The following is a 23888-nucleotide window of genomic DNA, read 5'->3' on the forward strand; positions in this document are numbered from 1 at the left end:
ATTCAGATATCTCAAGGGAACCACATCATTGGGATTATGGTATCCTAGAGAATCAGATTTTAGTCTAATTGGATACTCTGATGCAGATTTTGCAGGTTGCAAAATTGACAGGAAAAGCACAAGTGGGAGCTGTCAATTTCTGGGTGGAAGACTTGTTTCTTGGTATAGCAAGAAGCAAAAGTCCATCTCAACATCAACAGCAGAATCAGAGTATATAGCTGCAGGCAGCTGCTGTGCTCAAATTCTTTGGATGAAGAATCAATTGCTGGACTATGGGTTATCCTTTTCTAAAATTCCTATTTATTGTGATAACCAAAGTGCTATTGCTATGACAGGAAACCCAGTTCAACATTCTCTGACAAAGCACATCAGTATAAGATATCATTTTATAAGGGAGCATGTGGAGGAAGGAACCATTGAACTTCACTTTGTTCCTACTGAACAACAGCTAGCAGACATATTCACCAAACCACTAAGTGAAGCAACCTTTACTAGGCTGGTGAATGAGCTAGGAATGATATCAGGAACTGAGTAAACATAATGGTCAGATCTTTCAAATTTAAATTGTCAATTTACCATATGTATTGCTCACACATTTACCATGATATACTCTGATTGTTAATCTCTGATGATATACTCTGTTTGCTATACTCTGATTGACATTCTCTGACGTCATTCTCTGACGATATTCTCTGATGTTTGTAAACTCTGAATCTTGATTAATGATCTCATTCTTTTTTCTCTGAGACAAATAACCTGTGAAGATATTATGAAGCATGATCAGAATTAGTAATCATGAATCTCAGTTCAGTTCTTTAATCTTGATCTCAATTTTGTGCTACTATATTACACCATATGCATGTTGATATCATTGAGACTCTATTACTTCACATATCTTAATTATAAGTGAGACTGATTAATTTGCATTTTCTCTCAGTAAATTAGACAATGATTATAAACTCTGATGCTATATACACCCCTGCAAATAAGCATAGTACTCCTTTGAGATCTTAGATGTCTATATGACAGTGACTGGGAAGACCCAAACACTTACTGGTATTAAGTAATTGCCAAGATTTTATAATCTATGGTGACCAGTCACAATCTCGGATTACTGGAGAAATACTGTTGCAAAATAATATTTAAAGGTCGTGATTCATTTACACTGAAAAGCGTCCTTTGAGAAAAAAAAAAAAGGGGGGGGGGTTTAGTTTATTTTATATATTTCTCCATCAGAGTATGCCTATTGTCTATGTCTTGAGAGTTTGAATAAATTATTCTTGTCTACCTTATAATTACGAAATTGTGAAATTCTCTAGTCTCTGATTAAACATGTTAAATCACACACTATTTCACAAGCATATTATTGAGCTATGGATTTTGTGACAAACTCTGATTTTCTGATGAATTTTCTAAAAATCATGTCTTTATTCTGAGGTATTTAAAATTTATTCTATTTAATGTAAATCTCAGAGTTTAAAATTCGAGAGATTTGATTTTGATTTTCTAAACTCTTATACATCTCAGGAGTTCAAAATATTCAGAGAATATGAAGGGAGTATTTCAAACGGGTGTATTGTTAGTGGGTTTTCATGAAAAACATTTTAAATAGGAGAACGTGTAATCAGCATTTATAACTGCACATGTTTTACTGCGCTCATGATTATTACTCTCTTTTCTCCATCCCACTAACTCTCATCTACAAGTTAAAATCTGACAGGTGTCCAAGTGAATAAAGAGCCATGCGTGTACAGCTACACAAAATCTGAAGGGTTTAACACATCAGATTTTATTGCTTATCATTCACTTCTACACTTAATCCTTACACACACTCTCTTCACAAACTCTTACTCTCGTCTCTCTAGAATTTCAAATCTTCTCTCACACACTTCCTCAAACACCTTCTTTCATAAACTCTGTTCTAATGGCCACTACAGCATTCATCTTTGCAGGTGTGGAATTTATTACCAATAACCATGCTGCCATTCTAAACACTGCCGACGCTCCAAGGGATTATCATCCCATGCAGCAATTTCTGGCACAGAGTGCCATTGCTACCGCCCTTACTGCTCCTGCCAGACTTTCAGGCAGCCAAATCATAAATTTTTGGAGGACGGGCAAATATGACAATGGTGGTGAAGAGGGATCACCATCGATTGTGTTTTCATATGAAGGGGAGGAATATTTTGTTACTCCAGCCACAGTCAGAACAGCATTCAACCTGCCAGAGCTTGACACTGCTTATATCACTAATGGAGATGCAAATCTGAGAACAATGATGACTGACTTGGGCTACAGTGAATCACTTGAAAAATTAGGGCAACTGAAGCGCCCAGGGCTCAGAAGGGAATGGAGTTTCTTCTTCGACTGCATCACCAGGGCTTTTCAAAAGAAGTCTACAAACTGGGATGCCATACCAATGGACATGCTGCAGATTGGGTATTCTCTGATCTACTCTACTAATTTTGATTTTGGTAGATTAGTTCTTAGAAATATTGGTGAAAGAATGCATGAGAATAGACAGGTCATATATTTCTCAAGATTCTGTCAATTATTGTTCAATGCTACTGTTGGTGAGGTAGATTTTGATGTTGATGATGAGATCAAGCCATTCAGGCTTCACAAAAGAGTGTTTAAGGACCTCATCTCCAAGGATGAGAAGTATCCAATTCAAAGACCTCTTCTAATTCCAGCCCAAGTTAGAGCTAGGATGGATATGCCCCCAGTACAACAACAACCTCAACCACAACAGCCTCAACCTCCAGTCTCTCCTAAAATCCCCAAACAACCCAGAACATCTGCATCAAAGGCCAAGAGGGCTGCAAAGTCTGATGCAGCCCCCTCTACTGCCAAAAGAACAAGAACCTCTGTTGCTGCACATGTTCTGAAAGCAAACTCTGATGTGCCGACAAACGCTGATGAGCCAGTAAACTCTGAGGCTCATTTAAACTCTGAGGCTCAAGTAAACTCTGAGACCCAAGCAAACACTGAAGCTGCTTCTCCTCCAAAGCAGAAAAGAAGGAGACTTGTTGCAGCATATGAATATGATGATTTGGAACCTACTCCTGCAACAACCTCTGAACCTGTTCAAACCAGTCCTCAACCAAAGCCAGCCAGATTCAAAAGAAGGGCTCACAAGCCTGCAAGGGCAAAGGTACCCATCACAGAGATAACAGACTTCACTCTTGAGGAAGAGCAAGCACCTTCTACCACACTACCAGAACCTTCTCAAGCTCTGATGGTACTTCCTCTTCAGGCTGTTCCAATCTCTGATGGTGCTACAGCATCTACTACATCCTCTGAAGTAGATGAAGAAATAAAGTGTGATGAACCAATTACATCTGAAGCTGGAGCAAAAATGTCTGATCCTCCAACTCCATTATCTGATCATGGCCCCTCCACTCCAATTCCTCATTCTCCAATGAAAATTCCTGAGGATGCCATTGTTCATGATACAGCTCCAGAAAACTACAAGTCTGATGTAGTTGATGAATCTGACAAAGTAGCTATGGAAGCTCTGCAGTCTCTTGCTAAGGCTGGTGAAGAGCCTAGCAAATCACAGTCTAAAACTCAAGAACACTCTGCTCAAGATACTGTTGAGAAAGTTGCTGATCCTCCATCTGATAATGATGAGGATGATGAAAGTTCAGATGATGACAATGATGAAAATGATAATGAAGTTCCTCAGTCACATCTACAACAGAAGTGGGAGTCTACCAGCCAATATCATGACAGGCTGCAAACTCTGAATACAGACTCTGAGCCACTTCCCAGGGATCTTCAGGTTGATCCACCACATGAAGTATGGGATAAACTCTGGCTGAGCCACCAGCATTCTCTAGAGCCAACTAAAGCTGAAGAATTCTTATCTATGGCAGAGAATAAAATTTCAAACTCTGATGTTATGTCAAGCCTCAAAGGCACAATTCTCTATCTGAAGACATTTCATCCTGCTCATGCCCAGACATCTAAATCAATAGATGGTCTAAGAACAGAGGTGGCTAATATCAAGGAGACAAATGACATGGAGAAGAAAAGGACTCTGCTACCTCTGAAAGATAATGTGCAGAAGCTGGTGTCTGCAAATGAATCTCTGGACAAGAGGATGACTATCATTGAATCAACTCAAGAGAAGATGTCCAAGCAGCTTGAAGCCATCCAATCTTCACTTTCTCTGATCACATCAATTCTGATTCCTGATGAGGATGATGTCAAAAAGGGGGAGAGAGTAGCTAAAGTCAAATGCAAGTCTACTACTCAAACTCTGAAGAGAAAGAAGAAGGATGATGATGATGATGTGGATGACTTCACAAAGCACAAGAGATTTCAAGCAGGGACTGGTGGAAGAGTTTCAAACTCTGACAGTCAAAAACAGTCTAAGCAAAGCACAAAGTCTGCTCCAACACATAATTTCACATCTGGATCAAAGCAAAGACCAGTGACTGGATCAGATAAACCCATGACTGATGAAGAGCTTGCTAGATTGGTTTTTGAACAAGAAAATCCAGAAGCCAAATTGGATTTGGAGTTGATTGCTGCAGAGGAAGCTGAGCTGAAGAAGGAACATGTTGAAGCCATAAACTCTGGAAAGATCCAAAAGCCTGCAAATTCAACTGTCAAGCCAAAAGAAAAAGGAATATTGATCAAGGAAGCTACTGTTGCTGATCAGAGTTTACCAGTCAAAAAGGTATACTCTGAAGATGAATATACATCCAAGGGCAAAAGCAAAGTAGATGAACATCTGGAGAAAGGCTGGGATAAGAAGAAGTCTACAACCTCTGACAAGGATCAAGTTGTAAAGGAAAAGAGATCAGAAGCTGCAATCTCTGACAAAGCTCATGTTGCAGAACCTCAAAAAGAAAGATTAACCTCTGACATAGCTCAAGTTAATAAGGATGCAAAGAAAGACACAACCTCTGACAAAGCTCAAGCTGTGTTCAAACCAACAACTACTCCATTAGCTGGATTTGCAAAGCCTAGTCTGATGACTGAGATAAGCTTTGAAAAGGGTTCAATTCAACCAATCTCTCATCGTAAAGCAGGAAGAGATAAAGGAGGGCTGGGATCCAAATATGAAAAATTTGATCAGAGTATAGGATCAAGACCAGATGACCCCTCATCTCTCTGTGCTCCCAAGACTGGAGCTTTACAAGAAAGAATGGACAAATTAGATTCAGTCCAGTTGGTGAAGAATGACAGAGGAGATAATATTCTTATCTACTTAATGTCTGATGGAACAGTGTTTAGAGTACTTGAAGCAGATCTCTATGCTAAACACTGGGAGGAATTGAGATATGTATCACACATATTTCAAGTGAAAAACAAGTCATGTCAACACATCTCCAACCTGCTTAAAGATCAAATCAGAAGAAAGATGGGTATTACAGGAAACAAAAATGCTGGACCTTTCATTCCTAAATACCTCAATCATAAAGGACAGCTGGTTGAGATGAAGAAAAATTCAGCAAAAATTGAAACAATAGGTGGAATCAGAACTCTTGCATTTAATGAAGAGTCTGATAAAGCTTACAATATCAGGCTGGATAGAGACTTGAAAAGAAACAAGATCTATGATCTCAGAGCTGCAATTTATCAAACTGGAGTTTCAGATCCAGAGCTGAGAGAGATCAAGAGACAAATGATTACAGTACTTGAAGAAGCTGAAAGAGAACTCCTCAGAGGGTATCTAAAGACAGCAAATGGTGCCTATGCAGCTAAGGAGTAAAGTATCTGTAAGTTTTAAAAGTTTTCTGTTATAATTAGCTAAACTCTGTTGCATTTGACTTATTTGTTTTGACATCATCAATTATCTGTTAACTTGCACATAACTTATTTATGCACAAGTTGGGGGAGATTGTTAGATATAATTGATGATTACTAATGTTCTTAAAGTTTGTTTTAGAACAGGAGTCATCAGAGTTTAAGCTAGAAGCTGATCAGAGTTTAGTAAAGTCTGACAGAGTTTGATAAAGTCTGATCAGAGTTTACATAGTCAAGACTCGTCAGAGTTTACACGTGGAAAGAGCTCAGAAGCGGATATACTTCAAAGGAAGGATAGAAGCGGAGGAGTGATTTACTGACTATGGAAACTAAACAGAAAACTGGAGCAATCTTTGATTGATAGAATTCATAGCTGATTTATAGGATATCAAATCAGAGATTGATTTTGTAACTGTGTCTATATAAACACAGAATAGGGTTACTCTATATGAGTAGAGTTATCGAGTGCATTGTTAAGAACCCTAGCAGCTCTTAGTGATACAATATAAATCACTGAGAGAGTTTTTGTAACCATTAAAGCTTTGTGAATATAAGAGTTTATTGCTTTCGATCTCTCATATTGTCTTACTGTGTTACAGATTGTGATCACTATATCATATTATATAGTGAGTTTATAGGACCTAACAAAAGTGTTTGGGAAAAAATTACAAGCCCCGAAATATTATAGTGTCTATTTGGGGGTGACGACTCCCGGCTTTTTTTTTAATAAGACGACTTCTACTTTTTTGATCTATTTGTGTAAAAAGCCGAAAACACTTATAAAAAGCTGAGAATGTTACTTTTTGTTTCAGGATATCTACTTCTTTCCAAACAGTCTAATCACTTATAAGTTCTAATTTACTTCTCACTTCTAGCCACTTCTGTAATTTAAGTAAGAAGCACTTTTTTAAAACTTACCCAAATAGCTCCAAAAACTAGTACTCTCAGCTTTTTATAAATATTTATCGACTTTTTTAAACAAACGGTACAGATAAGTGTTTTTTATTTATTAATTCAGAAGTCAGGCTTTTAAACCCGACAAAAGAGCCTCTAAATCTTGTCGAATTAGATGTTCAAATTACGACTCAAAATTTGAAATTGTATTATTTAATCAAATTTAAGTTCAAAGTGTTTACTGTTTACTCGAATCTACTTATTTACGTTCAAGGGTGGAAATGAGCCAAACCGTTCATGAGATGCTTGAACTTGGCTCATAAAATATTCAAATTCGGTTCGAAAATAATCGAGCCGAACTCGAGCTATTCAAATAGTTTACTGAGTTGAGTTCGAGCTTCATGTTACTCGGTTCGTGAGGCTCGCGAGCTTAATCGAGCTTGTATTATTATAATTTTTTTATATTATTTCTATTTTATTATGTAAATATTTATTTGTTTTGTATATATTTAATCGAATCGAACTCGAGCCGAACCGATGATATTTTGAGTTTTTGTTAATATTTGGTGAAATCATTCGAGCTTCCAAACCGAATTCGAGCCTATCGAACGTTCACGAACCGAGTTTTGAGGTTAAAACTAAAGGCTCGATCGAACTCAAACTCTTTCGAATTCAAACCCCGAACTTTTAATCGAGGTTGAGCCAAGCCGAACCTAGCAGTGAATCAGTGATCGACTCAGCTCGGCTCGATTATAACCGTGTTTAAGTCATTGCTACTCCACTCCACGATATCCTTTGTAAAGTAAATTTTAATTTTATCTTAGTAGACTTTTTGAAACTAAATCAAGTTTAGTAAACTTCCCACCACGAGGAATAGATAAAGTGTAGCCTCCAAAATCCTCAAGTTGTTGTAATATACTAGCTATAAAAGAACCACCAGAGAACTACTAAATTTAACAGAAGGAGAGTAAGAAGCTGAGCATAGAAAAGGAAGCTCGGTGCCAGTTTTACATTGCAGTAAGGCTTCTATTTATAGGCCTTCAACATGCAATGCAGTAGACAAGTAAATAAATGCTTGCCAAACTTTTACTCATAGCCGTACTATTTCACCCTGGCTCTACTATTACATCTTTGACATGCATGAATGATAATCAATTTACAACACTCCCCTTTGATTGTCATTTATCATGGGTCATAGATTGCCTCGTTAAAACCTTGTCAAAGAAAAACCCAGTGGGATAAAAACTTTGACGAAGAAAAAAGAGTACAATCTCCCCTTGGATGAAAACATCAATCACTGAAGTTTTGCTGCAGCATATCTTTGAGTCGACGCATTCCAATGTTACGTCGCAGCTTTGTAAATGTTGAATTCGGTAATGATTTTGTGAATAAGTCTGCAAGGTTGTCACATGATTGAATTTGTTGTACATCGATTTCACCATTCTTTTGAAGCTCATGAGTATAGAAGAATTTTGGTGAAATGTGCCTTGTCCTGTCTCCTTTGATATATCCCTCTTTGAGTTGATCAATGCATGCAGTGTTATCCTCAAATATAACAGTAGGACTTCTCGTGATGTCCGGTAATCCACACGATTCTTGAATATTCTTGATAATAGATCGAAACCAAACACATTCTCTACTGGCTTCGTGAATTGCAATTAGTTCTGAGTGATTTGTTGAGGTCGCCACTGTAGTTTGCTTTGTGGATTTTCAGGAAATGGCTGTACCGCAATATGTGAATACATATCCAGTTTGTGATTTGCCAAAATGAGGATCAGACAGATATCCAGCGTCTGCATATCCAATCAACCGAGATGTCGAATTTTCCGGAAAGAATAACCCGAAATCAATTGTTCCACGAAGATAACGAAATATATGCTTGATCCCATTCCAATGTCTGGCCATCGGAGCAGAGCTAAATCTAGCCAATAAATTCACAGCAAAGGCAATATCCGGCCTTGTATTATTCTCAAGATACATAAGTGCACTAATTGCTCCAAGATATGGGATTTCAGGACCAAGAACCTCTTCATCATCTTCTCGTGGTCGAAATGGATCTTTATCTGGTTCTAAAGATCTTACCACCATTGGAGTAGTCAACGGATTAGATTTATCCATGTAAAATCTGTTCAAGACCTTTTCTGTATATGTAGATTGATGGAGGAAAATTCCTGATGACAAGTGCTCGACTTGTATACCAAGACAATACTTTGTCTTCCCAAGATCTTTCATTTCAAACTCTGTCTTTAGATATATGACAACTTCATCAACCTCTGTAGCTGTTCCTACAATATTTAAATCATCCACATATACAGCAATAATCACAAAACCAGATTGTGATTTTTTGATAAAAACACATGGACAAATTTGATTACTAATATACCCATTCTTTTCTAAATAACGACTAAGTCTGTTATACCACATACGACCAGATTGTTTCAATCCATACAATGATCGTTGAAGTTTAATGGAGTATATATGACGAGGTTTCTTGAACTCGTCCATTTTTAATCCTTCTGGGATTTTCATAAAAATATCACTATCAAGTGATCCATATAGGTATGCAGTAACAACGTCCATAAGACGTGTTTCCAATTTTTCTTTCGATGCCATACCTAATATAAAACGAAAAGTAATTCCATCCATTACTGGCGAGTATGTCTCGTGATAATCAATGTCAGGCCTTTGAGAAAACCCTTGTGCTACAAGTCGGGCTTTATATCTCACAATTTCATTCTTTTCATTTCGTTTTCTTATGAATACCCATTTATTCCCAACAGGGTTCACACCGATTGGTGTTTGGACAACAGGTCCAAATACTTCTCTTTTGCGCAATGAATTTAATTCTGTTTGAATTGCGTCTTTCCATTTTAGCCAGTCTTTTCTTCGACGGCATTCATCCACACTTTGTGGTTCATGATCAGAATTTATGTCGACATCCAATGCCGCAGAATACACAAATACATCATCGATTATGGCTTTACTTCGATCCCATAATTTCATATCATGCACATAATTTATTGAAATTTCATGATTGTTTAATCCCGAATCTTCAGGGACGGGAATCTCTTCAGGAGATAATACCACTTCAGGGGTATTTGCTTCTTCAGGAGCATGTGCCACTTCAGGGGCAATTTTCTTTGTTTTTCTTTTTCTTGGTGCAACATCCTTTGCACCGACCGGTCTACCACGCTTCAGGCGTGGCTTTGAATCTGTAACCAATTCATTTGTATTTGATTTTTGAATTGGTATATCTATTCTAGCTGGAGCGTTTACTGCAGGTATATGAGATTTTATTACATTTCTAGAATCGTTAAATGCGTCAGGCATTTGGTTTGCGATATTTTGCATATGGATAATTCTTTTAACTTCAAGTTCGCATTGACCGGTACGTGGATCTAGAAAATGTAATCTTGATGCATTCCATGTTATGTCAGGATTAACCTTATTCTCATGTTTATCTCCCCCTAAGGGAGGAAACAAAGACTCGTCAAAATGACAATCTGCATATCGTGCAGTAAATAAGTCTCCAGTTAGTGGTTCAAGATATCTAATTATTGATGTCGAATCAAAACCAACGTAGATACCTATTCTTCTTTGAGCTCCCATCTTCGATCTCTGTGGTGGAGCAATAGGTACGTATACAGCACTTCCGAAGATTTTGAAGTGAGAAATACTAGGGATTTGACCAAGTACCAGCTGTAGTGGAGAATGTTGATTATAGGCAGTTGGTCTAATCCTAATAAGATTAGCAGCATGAAGTATTGCATGACCCCAAATAGATGTAGGTAATTTGGCTTTCAATAACAACGGTCTTGCAATGAGTTGAAGTCTTTTGATAAAGGACTCGGCTAACCCATTTTGTGTATGTACATGAGGAACTGGGTGTTCAACAGAAATTCCTACAGACATGCAATAGTCGACAAAAGTTGCAGATGTGAACTCGCCGGCATTATCTAAACGAATTGACTTGATGCAATGGTCTGGGAATTGAGCTCGCAACTTGATTATCTGGGCAAGTAATTTTGCAAAAGCATCATTACGAGTTGAGAGAAGACAAACATGAGACCATCTAGTTGAGGCATCGATTAGTACCATGAAGTACCTAAATGGACCAGATGATGGGTGGATAGGTCCACATATGTCGCCTTGTATCCTTTCTAGAAAACTTGGACTTTCAAGCTTAACTTTAGTAGGAGATGGCCGAGTAATCAGTTTTCCTAAAGAACATGCTGAACATGAAAGGTCATTTTTGGAAAGAACTTTAAGATCTCTAAGAGGATGTCCAGTAGAATTTTTTATAATACGACGCATCATAGAGACTCCAGGATGACCTAATCTTTCATGCCAAAGGGTAAAAGATTTTGGATCTATGAGTTTGGAAGCAATGACATTGTGTGACTCAATGGTTCTGATTTTCATCATATATAATCCTGAAGAAAGTGAGTGAAATTTTTCTAAGGTTTTCTTGTTGCTAGAATTAGCAGAAGTAATAAGAAGATATTCTTTACCATCCTCAGAAGTGGTTTCGATGTGAAAATTGTTAAATCTGATATCCTTAAAACTAAGGAGATTTCTAGTGGACTTACTAGAAAATAATGCATTTGGAATATGTATGTGTGTACCATTAGGTAAGACGAAACTAGCTTTTCCAAAACCTTCGATTATATTAGATACGCCAGAAATCGTTCCAACTTGAACTTCGGTTTTGGTTATATGGCTAAAGTATTTTCGATTCTGTAGAATCGTATGAGTTGTACCACAATCAGCAATGCATATATCTTCGGAATCCATTCTGTATATAATTAAGTGTTAGGTCCTATAAACTCACTATATAAGTTGATATAGTGATCACAATCAGTAACACAGTATGACAATATAAGAGATTGAAAACAATAAACTCTTATTCACAAAGCTTGAATGGTTACAAAAACTCTCTCAGTGATTTATACTTTATCACTAAGAGCTGCTAGGGTTCTTAACAATGTACTCGATAACTCAACTCCTATAGAGTAACCCTATTCTGTGTTTATATAGACACAGTTACAAAATCAATCTCTGATTTGATATCCTATAAATCAGCTATGTATTCTATCAATCAAAGATTGCTACTGTTTTCTGTTTAGTTTCCATAGTCAGCAAATCACTCCTCCGCTTCTATCCTTCCTTGAAGTATATCCGCTTCTGAGCTCTTTCCACGTGTAAACTCTGACGAGTCTTGACTATGTAAACTCTGATCAGACTTTATCAAACTCTGGTCAGACTTTACTAAACTCTGATCAGCTTCCAGCTTAAACTCTGATCACTCCTGTTCTAAAACAAACTTTAAGAACATTAGTAATCATCAATTATATCTAACATTAAGAAACATAATTTATTTAATAAGAACATATAACACATTACATAGTTCAAATAAAGCACACAGTACACATTAGTAACTATAGTAATTCGGACCATTCATGCTCATTCCTCCGGTTGCTAATAATTTTATGAAACTAATCCTCAGCCTCCCACATGGGAGTTTCGTTAGATTCATTAGGACCATTAACGCCTATTCCTCCACTTGATATTATAAGAGAATCATCTAAGTTGTTGGCGAAATTTGTTTCCACCATTTTTCCTTTCGATCTTTTAGATGATTGATATAAATCAACAAGATGTTGTGGGATATAACAATTACGTGACCAATGTCCTTCCATTCCACACTTGTGACATAAATTGTCAGTTTTCCCTCCTTGTGATGCCTTTCTTTTGCTCTGTGTTTCAGGTTGCCACTTCTGGTGACCAGAGCTATTATAAAGACGAACATGCCCACGACCACGGCCTCGTCCACGGTAGCGACCATGGCCTCGTCCTCCTCTATGCCCTTTTCCACGTACATTTGACTGGAATGTCGTGTTATTTATTTCTGGTAAAGGGGCAGATCCCGTTGGACGGGATTGATGATTCTTAATCACCAATTCATGATTCTGCTCGGCAACAAGGAGGGTTGAAAGGAGATCCCCAAATTTGGTAAACTTCCGCTCCCTGTACATCTAGGCTAAGTTGATATTATTGGGATGAAAAGTGGATAGTATTTTTTCGATCTTTCTTTTCTCAGTAACAACCTCACCACACATAATGAGCCTAGAACTTATTTTGAATAGGGCAGAGCTATATGCCCGAACACTCTTAAAATCCTGAAGTCTTAGATTAGCCCAATCATTTTCAGCCGCAGGTAGATAAACTAGTTTCTGATGATCGAACCTATCCTTTAGATTTTCCCATAAAATAAAGGGATCCTCGACTTCTAGGTACTCAGATTTTAAATCTTCATGCATGTGGTGTCGGAGAAAAATAATAGAGGTAAAGTTTTCTTCGATCGTGGATGTGTTTGCTGCCTTTATTGTGTTGCTTAATTTCTTTGAACCCAAATGCAACTTTACATCTTGTACCCACGATAAATAATTCTCCCCAGAAATGTCCAATGCAACGAACGACAAGTTTGTAAGATTTGTCATTATAATCTGAATTTAACACCAAAATTATTAACTTAAATTATCAATATAAATATTATATAAAATCCTAATGAATCGGGTGCGTTAACAAGTAAGCAATAATAAATGTGTACATCACTATTATCATCGATATTATGAATAGATCTATATATAAAATGACAAATGGATTTTCACCCGCTATACGGACGTCTGCGTATACAGGTTATCTCCAACCAATAATATATTTAAGTGGAAAATCCTGCATAAGTTAGTTAGGGCACAAAAGTTATTATCCGACAGGCAGACAATTTATAAATCAAGGTTCCAATTATATTTCAGTATTACCCAAAATTAAATGGTACCGTAAATAGGCGGTGCTCCGGCCATATGTAGTTAAAATATTAGTAGAGGGTGTAACCACGTCTACTACGGTTATATATATTTAAATTATTTGTAGAGGGTATAACCACGTCTACTATATATATATACATTTGAATAAAATTATACCTTCTCAGTTCCGGCAGGACTTCGTGCTGATAACGTGTTGTAATATACTAGCTATAAAAGAACCATCAGAGAACTACTAAATTTAACAGAAGGAGAGTAAGAAGCTGAGCATAGAAAAGGAAGCTCGGTGCCAGTTTTACATTGCAGTAAGGCTTCTATTTATAGGCCTTCAACATGCAATGCAGTAGACAAGTAAATAAATGCTTGCCAAACTTTTACTCATAGCCATACTATTTCACCCTAGCTCTACTATTACATCTTTGACATGCATGAAAAATAATCAATTTACAACACAAGTAATGTTTTAAAAACAAGCAAGAGGGGAGCTGCCATGCATGATTATGTATTATATAATAGTTTATTTGTGGGTCCATAACCGCCTAATAATCCCAAATTATTGTATGTTTCTTGTTTTTGTTTTATGTAATCTATCATCAAAGCAAATAGCGGTTACAACTTACAAGTGTAACCGGAAATGAAACGTGATACAATATATCCAGCCTTTGTTGACTTACTATTGAGTGCCATGTTTAGCTAACTTAAAATATTTTATTACTCTTTTTTGGCACCTTAAATACTATATTATATAAAAATTATATAAAGCTGAGTTCAGAGATGTAAATAATATTGTTTATAAATTATTTAAATTATTCGAATTTGTCTCCGCAGCGACGGTGCTTGCTCCGTGTGTTTGAAAAAAAAGAAGACGAGGAGAGGAGGTTTGGTGAAGAAATTGAAGAAACAATGGGGCCGTTTGAGTGAATTTAAAATAAATGTTTCGCGCATAAAATAAAAAAGGTGCAGTATAAGTTAGTTAAGACTTATGAGTGATTAAAGTGTTTGGGAAAAAAAATAGTAATCATGAAATAAAAGTAGGATTTCTAAATTTTTTATAAATACTTCCCAACTTTTTACACAAACGACATAAAAAAGTGCTTCTAAACATAAACGGGCTTGAAAACCCCACCCAAACACCCACAATGTATAATGACGGAAGTTGGTGGCCGTGACCGTGAAGATGACCCCACGAACATATAAATTTGTTTAGGCGATCCGCGGTTTGAATTGAACACAACAAAATTTATGATATAGGGCCTGAAGCAGAAGCTGCTTCTGGCTTCTGCTTTTTTTGTCCCGTTTGTGTAAAGAAGTAGAAGCACTTTTAAGAAGCTGAGAATACTAGCTTCTGTCTCACAGCTTCTGCTTTTTTTCCAAACACTTTATTAACTTATTTATTTCTCACTTCTACTCCACTTCTTTACTTTAAGCAAGAAGTCACTTCTTTTAAGCTTGGCCAAACGGCCCCATACTATGTCTCACATAGTACAGTAACATTCATTTAAAATAATTTGGTCTTTCGTACCATCTCAATGGGACTAGTTTAAATCAAGAAAATACTTATTATTTGATATAAAATTATTAATATAATTATAAATTATTTTATTAATATAATTATAAATTATTTTATAAATAATTTTATCTTTTCAAAAAGCCAAATTAGATGAAAGTATTAATTTAAAGAAATTAAGATTTTCAATTTCACATATTGACTCAAGAATGTGAACGCGCTAACTTTTTTAATGAACTGATTCTGACTTAACATGAGATTAGTAAAATACTTCCTCTGTCTCCCTCATTTTCTTTATATTATATTTCGGCACGCTTTTCGACACTCGTTTAAATTATAATTCTATAATATATTTTTAAATTTTTTTCCTCTGAATAAAAGTTTGATATTTAAATTTTTATTTAGAAAATTTTTTTTTTTATAAAAAAGTTACACAATTATACTTTATAGGAGTCTCAAAATACGTGCAAACAGTGAACGTAGACAACCACGGGAATGAACGAAGGAAGTAAGGTTGCGTATAATATAATGTATTTCAAATTTAGCATGACTTGAATATCTGTGTTGAGGTCGATTATTGTTCAATATTATGAGTTAGATTTGTCGAACTCGAAAATATAAGTATCATGAATTTATTCTTTAGAACGCTACTATTTACATTATTTATTATATCTTTTCAATTGTATAACATATATTATATATATGACTCAAAATTTGATAAGATAATATTAAATATTAAATATTAAATATTAGGAGTAATAGTTATCTGCAGACAGTAGACACCTTACCTCATGCATATATGCCCCCAGTCTTATCCAAAAAGTAACGGATGTTCACCAGTTGATCACCACGCGCTGTTAACGAGCGTGAGAGTCAAACAAGTGACCATGAGAGTGTGTTGTCATGAGGTGGTGTTTAGTTTGTTTACTATAAAGATTAATTTTGGTTAAATATTAAATATATTTAGTTATTATTTTTAAAACAAGAAATTATTTTCATAATTACAATTTTTTATTTTTTAATTATATAATATATATAAATTTAATTAACTGACAATCAATTTAATTATAAAAAATTAAAATCACACGTATTTAAATATATAAGATATATAATTATTATTCATTTTCATCCAATATTTTATGATGTCATTCAGTAAAAATCTAAGTTCTCGTCTAAATTTTTCTCTATTTTTGAGTGTTGTAGACGCGCTGTGTTAGTAGCAAAGAGAGAACGTGCACTATTTGAGACACAGATGTAGATCCACTCAAACACACATGTACATACAATACACATACACCCTCTCTCTCTCTCTGTCTTTCTATTTCAGCCAGTCCATTTTTTCTAGAGAGAGAAATAGAGAGAGTAGTTTTCTAGATACATAGATATATAGATATAGAGAGAGAGAGAGTTGAGTTTGTAAGTACAGAGAGAGAGATAGGTAGCCTAGTGTTGTTTGTTCTAGTAGTTGTTCAAGTTTAGCTAGTAGGGTTATGTTCAAGCACCAAAAACAGAGGAAAAAGAAGAAGAAAATAGCATATTTATATACTTGTACATGCTGTGCTTGAGTATGTTTATCTCCTTGATCATTTCATCATCATCAGCTGCAGTCACTCATTTAGTTCAGATTTTATAACATGGTATGTTTTCTTTCTTCATATAATTGTTACTGTTTATCAGCATGGAGGGAGAGAGAGAGAGAAAGAGGGTAGAGGGAGGGAGGGGGAGAGAGAGGAAGGGAGGGAGGGAGAGAGGAAGAGAGGGAGGGAGGGAGGGAGAGAGGAAGAGAGAGAGAGAGAGAGAGAGAGAGAGAGGGTGGTAGAGATGCTTTAGCTTTGTTGTTTTCTTTGTATCATCTACTTTATCTTTCTATCTTTGTTTAGTTGAAGAAAGAAAAATTAATGCAAAGGTGTAACCTTTAAACATCACTACTTTTTTTTGGAGTTTTCTTACCTCCTTCACGAGAATACTGGCTTTTTATGGTTTCTAAAAATTTCATCTTTTTTGCAGGAAGAGAAAAAAGATAGCTAGCTGAGACATGGCAAGAAAAGCTGTTTGGTGGGTGTGATTTTGTCCAAAGTTTAGTTTACTCTTTCACTTCAACCTGTGGTTAGGCAAAAAGGGTAATTGGTTAGGTGAATTTTCAAGAACAAGGGTTAAAGTTTGAATCTTTTTACTAATTATATTACTAATTACAAGTTAATTGCTATGGATTCCTATGAGGCAACAAGGGTTGTATATTCAAGAATCCAGAACTTGGATCCTGATAATGCTTCTAAAATTATGGGTCTTCTCTTAATTCAAGATCATGGTGAGAAAGAAATGATAAGACTAGCTTTTGGCCCTGAGTCTTTAGTTCACTCCATTGTTGTTAAGGCTAGAAAAGATCTTGGTTTGTCTTCATCAAACACTCCTACTACACCTTCAACACCTTCTTCTCCCATGCCTTTTTCGAGGCATAATTCCTCTAACTCTTCGGCGTCTTCTAGGCTTTTGAATGGTATCAGTCTTCCATCTCCATTGAGTATACCAAATCCTTCTTCTTCGAACTCCTCTTGGGCAGCTGCTTCGAACTTTTCTGAAGATTTGGCTAGTCCAAACACATGCCTTGGTCCTTATAATGTTGGAGGGGTTAGTAATTTGGGAATTAGGTCTTCATCGTCTTCGACTATGAATTCATCAGCTCCTCCATTTTACGGAAATGGGAAGAGAGACTCTGATTTGATTGATGAATTTGAACTTCAAGATCAGCTTTCTTTCCTCAATGATGGCTATTACCCTGATTCCGCGTTGAGTCCTAATGGAAGTGGTAGTGATGGTGGAGCACTGTTTAATTCGTACGCTGGTGGTGGTGCTGCCAGGAGCTGGAACGGAGGTGCTGACACAATTAATGGCCTCGCACACCGGAGGAGTTGCTCAGTTAGTGATGTTTTCTTAGGCTCTGATGACCCAGCTGGAGGATTTGGATGGAAACCATGTTTATACTATGCAAGGGGCTACTGCAAAAATGGGACAAGCTGCAGGTTCCTCCATGAGGGGGCATCGGATTCGGATCCTCTGGTTGGTTCTCCTAGTAAGCTTGAGCTGATGGAGCAGTGTCATGAGCTTCTAAGATCTAAATCAGCACAACAACAGAGACTTGCTGCAGCTTCTCAGCTCATGGGGGGTTCTAACTTCCCTTACTCGCCTAAATGCATGAATTTACTCCTCCAGCAACAGAATGATAGCCCAAGGTTAAATCAATCAAGTTCTTTTATGCAAAATGTGGCTTTATTTGTGACTGTCTAGTTATTTAATTGCTGGTTTGGTCTTACAGGGCGGCAGCAGCAGCAGCCTTAATGATGGGCGAGGAGATGAACAAGTTTGCAAGATCACCTAGGCAGGAAAGAAGTGAATTTGCGATGAATGGAATGGTGAATCCAGTGTCAAGGCAGATTTACTTGACTTTCCCGGCAGATAGTACTTTTAGAGAGGAAGATGTGTCCAATTACTTCAGGTATACTCCTCAAATCTTAGAATAGTTAATTACTTTAGAATAAATAAAATAATTAGAACCATTTCTGATGATTAAAAATGTTGAATCTGTTAGTATATTTGGGCCTGTGCAAGACGTGAGGATTCCATACCAGCAAAAGCGCATGTTTGGCTTTGTCACTTTTGTTTATCCAGATACCGTGAAGCTTATTCTTGCTAAAGGGAATCCTCATTTTGTGTGTGATGCTCGGGTTCTTGTTAAACCTTACAAGGAGAAGGGTAAAGTCCCGGACAAATTCAGGTTCGTCTCCTCTCTCCATTCTTCAACTTATATATAAATGTAATTAAAATGTGCAGTTATACCATCATCTGTGAAATTCACATGCTAATATTGTTCCATATGATTGTCAGGAAGCAGCAACACATGGACAGGTTAGAATTTTGCGGGAGCCCTACTGGTTTAGATTTGAGAGATCCTTTTGATCTTCATGTTGGTGAGTTTTTAATTTGCCTTCATAGTGTAATTGTTTGCCGTCATCCCTCAAACTAATAAAGATGGGATTTTATCAATAAATCAGAGGCAAGGATGCTACAGAATACTCAAGACATACTTTGGAGGAGAAAGTTGGAAGAGCAAGCTGAGTTGCATCAAGCCATTGAACTGCAAAACCAGAGGTTGCTAAATCTCCAACTTCTTGATGTGAAGAGGAGTAACCATCACCGTGCCTTCTCTACTGGAGCAGTTATTTCATCTCCAATGCACTCTCCTAATATCCATAATCGGGGTGTCATGCTTTCTTCTTTAGACCGAAGGACTCCTGAATTTCTAGAAGGTATTGTCTAATATAAGTCATCATCATTCTACTTGCCAGTTAAAGTTGTTCTTGTATAATCTTTCTGACTTGTAATGGAAAATAAGTTTGAAGATACTGATGAATTGTTTGTTTTGTTGCTAATTTTCTGAAAATGAAAATTCTGGAAGAAAATGGACCAGCACTCACCTTGCCAAATAATGCACCTCCAGCTGTTAACCTCCAGCAGACAGCAAATGTAAATGAGAAAGAGAAATGTTTATCAAGTACCAGTGACCAAAACAGCAACGACAGAAGCCCCCGTGATGACAAAGATGACAAAGAAAACGATTTACTAGAGAGGTAATCACTTTCTATGTCTATATTTAGCTATTGCCTGATTATAATGAAAGCTTTGCACGCCATATAAAACCTTTTGACAAAGTAATGACAAAGAAAGCGATTTTGAGAAACTTAAGCGACTTCATATGTCTATATTTAGCCATTGCATAATTTTAATGGATGCTTTGCATGCTAAATACGACTTTGTGCTTCACATTTACTTTTTCTTTTTTGCTTTTTTTTTTTCGAAATTAACAAATGTATTCTATTTCAGTTTGGAGCACAATCTCCCGGACAATTTGTTCTCATCTCCCAAAGCGGCGCGTGAATACATGTCTGCCTTTTCTGCAGATACAACCACTCTTGAAGAGAATGGGAATGAGGCAGTTGTTTCAGCCCCAGTTCCCACCAACAACTTGATGGCTTCGTCGTTACTTCCTGCTACGTCAACCCTTGACATGGCTTCACTCAAATCATGCTATTTTCAAGTCCCCAGGTAATTGTTGCACCATACAAGTTTCTTCAGTAAAATACAAATTCAAATTCAAAAATCTCACTATACAATAACTGTATTATGCAATGCTTCCCCGAAGTATTATAATCAACCATTGACCTTGAAACAGGTTCTCTTCGAATCATGGAGCCATCGAAATGTAGGCGCCTTCAGCTATACCACTATAAGCTTCCTTAGCGTAGGCAAGTACTCTAGTCACTGCAACTTTATATACCAGTAATAATGCTTAGCTTATTGTAATTAATAATTTTTTTTCTACTTTTCTCTGCTATTTTCTGAAATGTTGCAGGAAGAAGACTCACAAGTATAAAGAAACTTATAACACCCCAGAGATCAGATCTATAGAGATATTTTCACAGCTACAGGCAATCAGAAGCAACATCATCAATTATCATATATACTACTACACTACTTACTACCATACAAAATCTATTCATAAAAGGCAGAAGAAGTAAAGGAAATGGGCCAGGCCACATTTTATTGTACTCTAGTGTAGAGGAGAGTAGTTTTAGTCAAAAAAATTCTCCTTTATTTCTGTAGAAGTTAAAAGAGCTGGACTATAGGTTATTATATAAAGAAGAATATATGATGAAGTCAGGAAAATCAGGCAGTTGTATGTACTAGGGTAAAAAAAGGTAACTTTCTGAGACTGTAATTTTCAAAAACTTTCCCTTTTCTCTCATAGTTGGATCTTGTTTGTTGAGTTTGTATCTTTGCATGGGTAGAAAATAGTCAGCCATTAATGTACATCAGCTGCAGTGCAACTACTAACTACAATGCTGATTTGGGACTCAGAAGGGAAAGTTAAGATTATGGTTCAAGTTTTCAGGGGAAGAAAGGTGAAAACAGGTATATAAAGAAGTCAGTGCCGTGCAGTAGTTTTTGTTTAGTTTTACCAGAAGAAAAAATAGGCATTTTTCTACCATATGTAGTAGTAAAGTGAAGGCCTGTTTGTTGTAATTGTATACCCTAGGAAATTTAATGGTAAAGGCAAGTTTATAAGTAAAGAGATCACAGCCATTTCACCTCTGTTAAGTTCTGTTTACTTCCACTTCTTTGTGTTTCCTCAGTTTCTATTGTAGACTACAGGTTCATTGTGTAAAATGTAGCAAGTTTTGTACTTAAAATGTAAATAAGGTAATTTGTCAAATGAAAATTATGTAGTCAATCTAAAAGCTACACTAAAATTTTCTTTTCATACACACTAGTGAATGAGCCTTAGAATTTCCACTAAAGAATACATGTATGATTTATAATATTTTTAATAATTCCATGAAATCGTAAAAGGTAGAATAAGTAGCAAAAAATTTAACAAAAATATCTTTTTTTTAATACTATTAGATGTCTTTTCTGTACATGATTTTTTTGTTTTAGTAGGGAGAATGTGTTCCACATTTTTAATATGTATCCGCAGAAAACTGTGAAATGTTGGCATGTTCAAGATGAATCTAAACTTTTGTTGAGTTAAAATAAAAGCAGAAAGATGAGGGAGCTGAGTGCAAAAAGTGAGGTACACAAGGGGAGGCAGGGGAAATGGGAAAGTGTGGTCTCCTATGCATAGTACTTGTTGTTTATTAAGGTGGGGGATGTGACTCAGAGAGGACACACCTTCACATGTTTGCTGACTTTACTCTGTCATGTGGGCACTAGCCCATGTGAGCTTTCAACATCTCTCTCCAATTATTTCATCACAAACAAACATATATTCAAATTTATATAATCTCAAAGTAAATTTTATTACTCCCTCCGTCCCCCTCAATTGTTTATATTGAAGGGGGACACGGAGACCAAGACAATGTATAAAAAATGAGTAAAATTAGATGAAAAGTGGGTGAAGTGGTGGGATCTATCAATATTTAATAATAGATTTGAGATAGTGGAGGAAAGTAATGGATGTAAGTTAAATATGAGATAGTTGGGGAAGATAGTAGGTGTAATGATGGAGAAAACTTACGATTTATAGTAACGTAAAGAAATGAGAAGGACATCTTAAAATAGTAACCATAAAAAAATGAGAGGGACAGAAGAAGTATGAATAAATAGTTTGCACTCGAATATCATTTTCAGATGAATATATAGGGACTAGTGGGCACTGGGCATGGCCCTTTTCGGTTCTCTTAAGTGGTGATGAGGTTGTGTACTTGTTTGTCTTGGTGCTTATAAACCGTTCAATAAAATATTTGTGGCCCGGAACAGGGTAGTGAGGAAATCGAGGGTCTTTGTTGGTTATAACAATTCTCAATCCCACATTTCGATATTTGTAGATTTTGGAGTATAATGTATGCAGTGATAGTATTGGAGAATCATTTCAACATTACAGTTTTTGTCTCATAAAAATAATTATTTAAATGAGTCCTAGAAAGCGTGACAAAAATTGATGTAAATAAATGAAGGGGACATAGTGAGTATCAATTAAGATTTTAAAAATATTGGAAACAAATTTTAGATACCTGCTAATTTCTATTTGAAAAGTAGATTTTATTATTATTTTAAGTCATTAAAAATAACATTTATATTTACTTTAATATAAATAGATGATGACATAGAAATTGGCACCAGTGTACCACCATCATTTATACCTTCAACAGACTTGCAAATTTCCGAGACAAAGGTTGGCTCGCTTACATGATGGATTCTGGCCCAAGTTCTCAATTCCCTTGTCAGCCCGACCTATACATGGATCACATAGTCAAGACCCATTTGGATTCACAGTACAAACTAAATTTACATATAAAAAGTCCGGACTAGAATGCTTAGTTAAATTTTGTAATAATGACTTGTAGCGGCCTCCTCTTTTCATCTCCGACGGGGCTTCCATCGGTTTCCGGTGGAAAACCCCAAATCTTTTCGTTTGATTGCTAGTTTTTGATTGTTCTTGCTTTTTCATTGAGTTTCTTAATAAATCTCCATCTTCGGGGAAAGTTTTCTTAGATCTATATCACCAAAACTTTCGATTTTCGTTCTTATTCGCTTCCAGAGGCCTTTTTGGATTTGTGAGTGGATCGATTATCTCCTAAGCGTCGTGGTGCAGATCTAATTGTTTTAGTTTGTTTTGATTATAATTTGATTTCTCTCCCTGGTGAGAGTGTGTGATTTTTCTCTCCTTCTTTTGTGAGAGTGGTTTGGATTCATAGATAAAGCCTTTCGGGAATTGCATTTGTGGTCGATAGCTCAAACGGAGTTTTTGGAAAAGATGGTGAACACAGAGCAAGGATCTACACATGTACCATCGTTAATTTCAACATCGCTTATTTGTCTCATCTTGGGTATGAAGACAGGCATGTTAATTTTTTCTATGTTTGTTCGACTCGATCATTCTTGTAGATGCCGTATGGCCATTATTTATTGAATTATCTCCTTTTTTTCAAAAAAAAATAAAAATAAATCAGAATTGATTTTTTTTAGTTAATATCCCTTTGAAATAATTTTTATGTTAGTTTTATTTTGAGATGTCCTGCTCATTTTTATTAGGGTCGTAAGCGATTCAAGTCGAGTCAACTTTTTGTCTATCAAGTTAAAGTTCGAGTTTTTTGCTTAACGAATCAATTTTGGTTGTTATGTTTATTAAATAATTTTTTTTTGTTTGAACTCAAGTTTGTTAAGAATTGAGTTTAGTTTAGTTGTTCACCAATAGTTTGAGTCAAGTCGAGTAGTTTGCGATTTTTTTTTTAAATTCAATTAGTACTTTTTTAAAATATATCTTAAAATTCCAACCGCATTGATGTTGGGATATACTTATCTTAATAATATTACAAAAATATAAAAAAATTAAAAATATATTTGAT

The 23888-nt window shown here is 36.0% G+C and overlaps 1 protein-coding gene and 1 long non-coding RNA gene across 2 annotated transcripts; one reads left to right on the forward strand and one right to left on the reverse strand.

The window, feature by feature from the left end:
* Positions 1–11540: 11540 nt before the first annotated feature.
* LOC108226855 (uncharacterized) lies at positions 11541–13810 on the reverse strand. The gene is made up of 2 exons (XR_001807743.2): positions 13638–13810; positions 11541–11962 (listed from the first exon to the last, which is right to left on the reverse strand). It is a non-coding gene; the product is annotated as an uncharacterized LOC108226855 (long non-coding RNA).
* A 2450-nt stretch (positions 13811–16260) lies between these two features.
* LOC108227286 (zinc finger CCCH domain-containing protein 53) lies at positions 16261–21110 on the forward strand. Its single transcript, XM_064079953.1, has 10 exons — positions 16261–16622; positions 16993–18215; positions 18299–18478; positions 18572–18757; positions 18868–18950; positions 19035–19289; positions 19439–19610; positions 19864–20085; positions 20213–20289; positions 20397–21110. The coding sequence occupies exons 2-9, from the start codon at positions 17191–17193 to the stop codon at positions 20244–20246; spliced, it is 2157 nt and encodes a 718-aa protein (XP_063936023.1). The 5' UTR covers positions 16261–16622; positions 16993–17190; the 3' UTR covers positions 20247–20289; positions 20397–21110.
* The last annotated feature ends 2778 nt before the right edge of the window (positions 21111–23888 follow it).

The sequence above is a fragment of the Daucus carota genome, chromosome 6 (assembly GCF_001625215.2).
Source record: "Daucus carota subsp. sativus chromosome 6, DH1 v3.0, whole genome shotgun sequence".
NCBI lineage: Eukaryota > Viridiplantae > Streptophyta > Magnoliopsida > Apiales > Apiaceae > Daucus > Daucus carota.

Coding starts and splice junctions, on each gene's coding strand:
- LOC108227286 (XM_064079953.1), top strand. CDS start 17,191: ATGGATTCCTATGAGGCAACAAGGGTTGTATATTCAAGAATCCAGAAC. Junction 18,479..18,571: donor GATGTGTCCAATTACTTCAG/GTATACTCCTCA, acceptor TGAATCTGTTAG/TATATTTGGGCCTGTGCAAG. Junction 20,086..20,212: donor TGCTATTTTCAAGTCCCCAG/GTAATTGTTGCA, acceptor ACCTTGAAACAG/GTTCTCTTCGAATCATGGAG.